Source organism: Gekko japonicus, unplaced genomic scaffold (genome assembly GCF_001447785.1).
Source record: "Gekko japonicus isolate JY-2015 unplaced genomic scaffold, Gekko_japonicus_V1.1 scaffold1830, whole genome shotgun sequence".
NCBI lineage: Eukaryota > Metazoa > Chordata > Lepidosauria > Squamata > Gekkonidae > Gekko > Gekko japonicus.
This window is the reverse complement of record NW_015165300.1, coordinates 1,981-10,624: the sequence shown is the minus strand read 5'-3', so window position 1 is coordinate 10,624 and position 8,644 is coordinate 1,981. Positions and strand designations below refer to the sequence as shown.

The following is an 8,644-nucleotide window of genomic DNA, read 5'->3' as shown; positions in this document are numbered from 1 at the left end:
AGCCTGTTGCCAAGGTGGGTGGGTGGGTGGGTGGGTGGGGGCTCTTTCCTGCCGGGGGGTCTGGGAGGGGGAGGGCCGAGGAGGGGGATGTGAGTGACGCTGATCAGCCGCTCTTGCTTCAGGACAAGTGGGTGCTGGACCACGAGGAGGTGCTGCTGGGGGAGCGCATCGGACAGGTGAGCGACTCTCGGAGGAGGAGGAGGACGAGGACGCAAGAGATGGAGAAGCGCACCTTTGCCTCTGGGGAGTTCTGGGCTCCTGCGGGGGGGAGCGCTCTTGTAGAGGGGCCACCGAGTGTCCTTTGGCGCAGGATTGCCTTGCGTTCAGTGGATGAGAACGGCAGAGCGCTGCCACTCGGACAGTCAGAGGGCTGCCTGGGCACGAGAAGGGCCACATGCGGTGGGAGCCCCAAAGCAAAGCGCCTTCCCTGCCGGTGGGTGAGCAGGGTCCCAGTGGAGAGTGGGCCCAGCCAGAGCCGTCGTCCTGCACGGAGGAGCTCTGAGCCCCCCAGCCCTGGACGAGTGGCCTTCGGTGGCCCTCCTCCTCCTCCTGCTCTGTCTCTCCGCAGCATGGCTTGTCCGGCAGTTCCTGGAGAGACCTGGGGCTGGAGTCAGAGAAGAGGATGGCTGCCGTGGGGGGGGGGGGGGGGGGGCTTGCCACCAGGGAGGCAATGCCCTGCCATCCGTCCGTCTGTCGGGGTGACCAAGCCCGCAGCCTCGGCCTTCTCTCCGCAGGGCCACTTTGGGGAGGTGTTCAGCGGGCGCCTGCTTTGTGACAACACACTGGTGGCCGTAAAGACCTGCCGTGAGACTCTCCCGCCGGAGCTGAAGGCCAGATTCCTGCAGGAGGCCCGGTAGGAGTGGGACAAGGCCCCCCACCCCCACTGCTGGGTTCGCTGCGTTCGGGAGGGGCCCAAAGGGGTGGTCCCCTGTCGTCTGACCCTGGGGGTGGGGGCTACCGCCCAGGATGGGGATATTTCTGGGGGAGGGTCAAGAAGCTCCGTGGTTCATGGTGCTGTCGCTTCTTGGAAGGTGGCATTTTCAAGACAGACCTGCCTTTCCTTGAGGTATGGTGGAAGCAAGCATTCCTGTCTTCCCTGGTCAGACCACTGATGCAGGCTGCAGTGGTGGGTCTGAGGCTGCCACATTGTGCCCCTGGCGCGGCCATGGGATTCCAGCTCCGACTGAGCAGGCAGAAGCCCAGACTCCACGGCACCTGGCTGGCGAGACCCTGGCCTCCTCTCGGGGCTGCAGCAGCTGCTTTCCCCTTCTTCTGGCAGCCTCTGTGGAGCAGAGAAGCTTCGGCACTGGAGGGAAAACGTCTTGCAGGCCTCATTCCGCAGCTGGCCCCTGGCCTGTTGCCTCTTCCTCTCCCTGCAGGATCCTGAAGCAATACGATCACCCAAATATTGTCCGGCTCATTGGCGTCTGCACCCAGAAACACCCCATCTACATTGTCATGGAGCTGGTTCAGGGTAAGCCCAGGCCCTCTCTTGCTTCTGCATCTCTGACACCCCTTGATTCAACCCCCCCCTCCCCCCATATGAAACAGGTGTGAAAATCTGGCTGTTGTGCTGGCATCAGAGCCGTTTCCTCCTCCTCCCGTCTCTTGCACGGTCCTTCTGCTGAGGAGAGAGAAAGCCCTGTCTCTGGGCGTCCTGCAGGGAGCCACAGCTGGGCGCTGCAACGGCTGGCGTGGGAGGGGTGGCATTCTCCCCCCCCCCCCCCCCCGGAAAAAGCATATCCAGGCAGTTTCTTTTATCTTAACCACTTGGCAGGCAAGTAGGGTCTGTGCAGATCAAGGTTATAAGCTCTGTACATCATTCTCCGGTAACTGCCTTGAATCTGAGCAGGAAAGGCTGACTCCAAGAATAAGTAAGTCAATAAATGTTAATTAATAGCCACCCTGGCCAGTGCGGGAAGGAGTCTGAAGATGGGCAGGGTGAATTGTGCCCTTTTGCTAGACGAGCGGCTGAGCAGCCCTTCCCTCCGGTCGGCTGTGGTGGCAGTGGCCGGCTGCGAGTGTGGCAGGCAGTGCCTCTGTTCTGAAAGGGCCGGCTGGCCGGCATCTGGACGCACCTCTGCCGTGGGGCCCCACGAGTGGCTGGAGACGCCACCAGAGTCCCCAGCAGCTGCACTGGTGCAGTTGAGATGGCAGGGAGGCGGCCCACCCTGCCCCCTGCCACAGGGGCGGACCACCCTGCCCCCGCCCATGCCAACAGGAGCTGCTTCCCCAAGGCCAGCCGGTTAGTTCATGGCCACTCTAGCAGCTGGTTGGATCATGCCTGTAGATACACATCCCCCCCCCCCAACTGTTCTTGTGACAAGGCTAAAGAGTATTGCGTCAAATTACATAACCCCGGGCAAAGCTGGTTTTATTCTCAAACGCTACAGTTGATCTATAACATAATAAGATTTTTAACGTTATTGAATTTCCAAAAGACGAACCAGCCTGCATTCTTGTTATGCCTGATGCTAGAAAAGCATTGGAGAGCTTAGAGATGTTGGGGCTGACGGGGCCACCAAATGGTCTCCCCCCGTGACTTGCTCCCCTCGGGCCCGGTTGGGTGGGTAACCGGGGGGACGACGGGGGCTCTTCTAACCTGGCCTCTGCCTCCGGCTTTGCCGCTGCCTGTCGGGGGCAAGAAGGGAGCCTTACCGTGCGTTCACTTTGTGGCCAGAGCCTTGGCAAGGAGTGTTGGTCACTTATACTGGCCACAGAATGCTGACGAGTGGCACCAGTGGCCGGTCAGTGCCACATTGGTGATGCTGTGCCAATCATGTCAGGGTCTTAGGATGGGGTGCTCATACCTGATAAAATGTTTGTGCTTTGGGGAATTGTGTATTTCTCATCTTAAATTAAATATAAGTAATAAGCTGCGGTGGCTCAAGTGGTTAAGACGCTGAACTGCAGGCTATGGAAGGTTGGTAGTTCAGCAGTTCAAGACCCGGGTGCCGCATGACGGAGTGAACTCCCGTCTCTAGTTCCAGCTCCTGCCAACCTAGCAGTTTGAAAGCAAGAAATTGCAAGTAGATAAATAGGTACCACTTCGGTGGGAAGGTAACAGCGTTCCGTGCGCCTTGGTGTTTAGTCATGTCGGCTCTTTGGCTTTGAAACGGAGATGAGCACCGCAACCCTAGAGTCGGACTCGACTGGCTTTCGAGCAAGGGAGACCTTTACCTTTTTAATCTGGTCTAAGAGGAACAAGGGAAGGATGTCCCTTGTCAGTTTTAGTCTTTGTCTTGGCATTGTTTGCTTTATATATAAAACAATGCCAACATATTATGGGCATAAATATGGGCAGTATTTGATAGGGATGGTGTTGAAGAACATGGAGAAATAGCCAGCCAGCCACAATGTAGATTTTGAAAAACAAAAATGAAACAAAACAGCATTCCTTTTTAAATGTAGAAAAATCTAAATTAGCAGGAGGTTGCCTCTTGCACGGTTTGTAAAGTAGTCTGGAGCCAGTGGGGGATGTTTCTTTTAGGGATATTTATACCCAAAGGAAGCAGCCAAAACTCTTCAGCTGTTATAGGGAAAACACAAGCTCCTTTGGCACATCAATCAGTTGTGAAATTTATCTTTTTGGGGGCCACAATTAAGGCCACTAAAAAGGTTTTGCCTAAACGTGATGTTCTCTTTTGCAGTGTACGAGTCATTATATCAGACAAAATGTTAAGAATGGCCGAAAGTGGCAACTGATTTCAAATGGTAGAAAGGAAAAAATCCTGAGCTAAATTAAGTACCGTTGCCAGATAAGTAAGCCAATGGAAGCCCAGATCTTCAGCCTGTGCTACTAGACTGGAGTGGGTGAGGCCCAGTGACTCTGACTCGTTGCTGGCGAAAGAGCCAGCGGCCATCCAGACTCGTGTAAATGCCTGGCTTTGGCAGCAGAAATCAGATACCAAAAAATGTTATTTGGAAGACACCCCTTATGTATCACTGACGCTAACGATATGCTCAAGGTCCGGCCTTTATTTAGCAGGAAAGAGTCGCCATCTGTCCTGCCTCTAGCAGCTGTAGTGAGAGACACGGAATTTAATCCATGTGAGGTATTAGGGAAATTTCAGTCTGGGACAAATTTGGGGTAGCTAATTATAGAGCTCTGATCGGTAGTAATGAAGAAATCCCGTTGTCTGGTGTGGTGCACTTTTGATATTTTGATGATGAAGCAATCGCAGGCGGCTGGGCTCAAAGTCGATGGGCCCGCGTCTGGGCCCGGCCCCAGGCCCTCCTCACAGCCCCCAAGGCCGGGGGTGCTCTGCCAAGATGGCGCTCAGTCCTCCCACCCTCCTCCGCAGGAGGGGACTTCCTCAGCTTCCTGCGGAATGAGGGGGCCCAGCTGAGAGTGAAGGAGCTGCTCCGGATGATGCAGAACGCCGCGGCAGGGATGGAGTATCTGGCCGGCAAGGGCTGCATCCACCGGTGAGCCACCCCTTCGCTCCCCTCCACCCTGGTTGAGTGGCCACACGCGGCGGCTTCCGTCCCTTCCTGGACACGCCACCATCCTTGTCCCAGCAAGCACCGCGAATGACGCCTGTCCCTCAGACTGCTGCTGGCCAAGCAGGGCTCCGGCCATGCAAGGCCCAGAGCCGGGGATTCGGGGTTCCCTGAGCACACCTGAGCAGACCGTGAAGAGGCTTGCTCCAGGAGGGAAGGGCAGAGCTACTCTTATGAGAGTTTTCTGCAGGGAAAAATAATGAATGAATGGCAAACGTGCATCCATTTGCACAGGGTGAATTCAGTATACCCGATGGGCGACCTGCTGTAGTAAACAGGGTGGGTTCCGTCCTGGACCAAGGACGCTTTCCAAGCTGGAGCCGAGATCTAGGTGCCTCTTGCCACCGCACGGCTTGCGGACCTCTTTCCTCAGCATCCGCATTTGGGTCTCTGATTCATCCCAGGGACCTGGCAGCACGGAACTGTCTGGTGACGGAGAACAACACCCTCAAGATCAGCGACTTCGGGATGTCCCGGCAGGAAGAAGACGGCATCTACTCCTCCACGGGTGGCATGAAGCAGATCCCTGTGAAGTGGACGGCACCAGAAGCCCTGAATTACGGTAGCCCTCGCTGTGGCCCTCCCCCCCCCACCAGGGCAGCCGAGGGGGGGGGGGAGTCTAGAGGGACACCCAAGGGCCAGGCATCCTAGCTGGGCTGTGCGTCTCCCTGCGGCCCTTTCCCACCCGCGGGGCCCAGGCGAATGTTGTGTGGCCCAGCCAGCCACCTGCCTTCCAGGGATCCAGCCAGGGTCACCACCACCACCACCCCCTCCCTCTGGCCTCTCCCCCACCAGGCCGGTACTCCTCCGAGAGCGACGTGTGGAGCTTCGGGATCCTGCTCTGGGAAGCCTTCAGCCTGGGTGCCACCCCCTATGCCAGCATGAGCAACCAGCAGGCCCGTGAGTCTGTCGAGAAGGGTAAGCAGCGGCAAAGACGGGCGGGGTCTGCACGGAGGGGCCCTTGTCTGGGCAGAAACGGCAGTGGCGATCCTTTGTGGCGGAATGCGCCTCTGCTCCGGCCCGCAAGGCCCTACTCTGCCCTGTCCTCCTGGGGGTTCCCAACCCCCTAGGGGCTTTTCTTCCACTCTTGGGTAGCCCACCACCACCACCGCCACCTGCCCCTTTTTGCAAGGAATTGCCCACTGGCAGGGACAGGCCTTCCAGGTTCCTTTCCAAGAACTGAGGCCGTGCCTCTGTGTCTCCCACTGCCCAGTGCCTGGTCCCCATAAAGACAGATGACTGCCTCGCGCGCCCCTGGGGGAAAAGCCACTTGCAAACCAACCGACTGCCTTCCCCCCTCCTGGCGCTCCTTTTAAAATAGTGTGTCCAAGACAGTGGAGGTCTATGTCAGGGCTGGCCAAACTGGCTTAATGTAAGAGCCACACAGAATAAACGTCAGATGTTTGAGAGCCACAAGACAGGAACAAATATTACACACATGTTTTTATTGAAAAATATGCAGATTTGCTTTTTATTAACAATAAACGAGACTGCCAAAATAAAAACAAAAGGGGTAAAACCAGATATTGATAATGATATTTATTTGTCCAAGAGAGAGAGAAAGAGCGGTGGAAAAGGAGAGAGAAACAAAGAAAGCAAATAGATGGGGGAAGGAAGAAAGAGAAAAAGGTGGAAAGAAAGCAAATAGATGGGGGAGGGAGCAAGGAAGGGGGAGACAGAGAGAGAGAGAGAAACAAAGAAAGCAGATAGATGGGGAAGGAAGAGAGAGAGAAAAAGAAACAAAGAAAGCAGATAGATGGGGAGCCTGCCGGGAGCCGCACATAGGGATCCGAAGTCCCCCCGGGGGGCGGGGAAAACCCCGCCCCAGAGACCCGTTCCCTGGCGCCGCTGGATCGGGCCCCAGGGGGAACTCCACCCCGACGTGCGCGTCACCCGGAAGTGACGCAGGCACGCCGGGCACGCTGGGGGCGGGGCCATGGCCATACAAGGGAAAACTCTATGGTTTTCCCTTGTATGGCCGTGGCCCCGCCCCCAGCATGCCTGGTGTCCTCCCGTTACTTCTGGGTGACGTGCGTGCGGCGTGCGCGCACGCGCACAAGACGCCGGCCGGGAGCCTCCCACTCCCGGCGAAGATAGACTTGGCAACCCTAGCCGCACAATATGTGTGAAAGAGCCCTGTGTGGCTCCCGAGCCACAGTTTGGCCACCCGTGGTCTATGTGGGGCAGAGGACATGGCCAGCATCAAACGTTATTAAGTATTTATTAAAAAGAAAATATTTACAAGCATCCTTTTATCACAGCACCAGATTGGGCAAGGAAACCAAAAGAAAAGGGTAAAAATGCAAATCTTCTGTCCCTCTCACGATACATGCCCTATCTGAAGTTAAAATAGGACAGGCTCCTTAGGCTTAGGAAGTTACAAATCCCTACGAAGTTTCAGTACCTTGAAGATCCCTCCTTCTGTAGGCGAGCACATGGTCAACGGTTGCCATCCCAGAGGAAAGCTCTGTGTGCATACCTTCATGTCCTCAGCATCCCAGGAAAAGAGAACTTCCTCCTCCTGCATTGAGTTTTTATCTTCTCCCTTTTCCCACCCCCCTGACCCCAGTCAGGCCAAGTCAGGGAAGTGTTTCTTGAAAATTCTAGACAGCTACTTCCTGGAGTTTGTTCTAGTCTACAGTCCTCTGTTCCCTGCTTGAACATCCCATTGTCTCTAGCTAGACCCATTAGCCTTTGTTAAGAGGTAGCTGATGTGAGCCTGGGGAGCCACTGATTGACTTCCTCTTCCCTGCTTGTTCTCTGTCCAGAGGAGGGGGAAAAACTCCTTAAAATGAAAAATTGAGGTTTTGCCTGTTGCCAGCCTCCCAGGAGACAAAAAGAAGCATTTATTCACACCCTTCAATCCCAGACATCAGCTACGGCCTGCTGGGCAAAGGGTTAAAACATCTCCCCAAACACTTTGCATGAGTTTAGTGTCCCAGCAGAATATTTTGTGGATTGTGGTGGTGGCGGGGACCCAGGTTCAGGTTTCATCCTGATCCTCTGATCTAGTTGTTCCTTCTCTTGTAGGAAAGCGGATGAGTGCCCCCGACCAGTGCCCAGCGGAGGTGTACCAGCTCATGTTGAGGTGCTGGGAACACAACCCCTCGGACCGACCAACCTTTCGCACTCTCCTCCAGGAACTGGTGGCCCTTCCGAAGAGGCTGCCATGAGGGCACTAGCCCCAAGGCCGCCCCCCCCCCCCAGCTGCTGACTTTGGGCCTCCTTGCCACATGCCTTGGCCACCCTCTCCATGCCTGCCTTGGCTGTTTGCCCCGCTCCCCCGACTACGGCCAATTTCAAGATCTGCCAGCTGTTCCCCAGACAGGCCAAAGCCATATTCTCTCTGACTCTCTGCAGTCAAGTTTCTCTGAAGCTGACAACTGTAATAAAGATGGTTCCTTTTATAAATATCCCAAATGGGGCTGCTATTTTGTGGGCTCTACTTTATTTAATCTCAGAGTTGGAAGGGACCACCAGGGTCATCTAGTCCAACCCAGTGTTCCCTCTAAGCTGAGTTAGTGTGAGTTTTTTAGCCTCCAGCTCACAGATTTTTGTCTCAGCTCAGGAAGGAGGGCTCCAGAGAAAACTAACTGATGCAGTAGCCAAATTGCTCGCTAACAACTTTAATGCCAGTCGCTCACAAAGTGGAATTTCTGCTCACAAGAGGGAGCATTGGAACTTCCTGCCAGCAGCACTATAATACTCCTGATAAGTTTAAAAGGCTTTCAAAGGCATGTGAGTGCCAGACTGTGTGAATGAGGCCTCTGACTGATTAGGGTCCCAGTTCACTCCAAGTGTGAGAGAGAAATCTCTCTTCTGCCACCTCTCACGCCTGTTTTAGAGGACCATGTACCTGCTCAGAAAATGAGCAAGTGAATGAGCCTGAGATGGTGTAGTTGATATTGTTAGGTCCTGATGCTCATCTTCTAACATGGTATATACTATTAAATCCCAACGATGCCCTACACCAACGGATCAATGGACACAAATCTAATATCAAGAATCACAAAACTGAGAAACCTGTAGGAGAAAGCTTCAGCCTTCCAGGATATTCAGCGGGGGCTGTTTTATTGCAAAAGTATTTTAGAAACAGACTAGAACAGGAGATTGCTGAGTTACAACAACTCAGGACAATGGA

General features: G+C 54.8%; 1 protein-coding gene across 1 annotated transcript in view; it reads left to right on the top strand.

Annotated features, from left to right (window-relative positions):
* Positions 1–7,893, top strand: part of FES (FES proto-oncogene, tyrosine kinase) — a 14,878-nt gene extending 6,985 nt beyond the window's left edge. The window contains exons 12-19 of the mRNA XM_015410388.1: positions 3–14; positions 123–176; positions 735–853; positions 1,380–1,474; positions 4,305–4,428; positions 4,908–5,065; positions 5,299–5,421; positions 7,534–7,893. Coding sequence (XP_015265874.1) covers positions 3–14; positions 123–176; positions 735–853; positions 1,380–1,474; positions 4,305–4,428; positions 4,908–5,065; positions 5,299–5,421; positions 7,534–7,676 — 828 coding nt within the window. The 3' untranslated portion in view covers positions 7,677–7,893. The remainder of the gene's footprint in view (positions 1–2; positions 15–122; positions 177–734; positions 854–1,379; positions 1,475–4,304; positions 4,429–4,907; positions 5,066–5,298; positions 5,422–7,533) is intronic.
* The last annotated feature ends 751 nt before the right edge of the window (positions 7,894–8,644 follow it).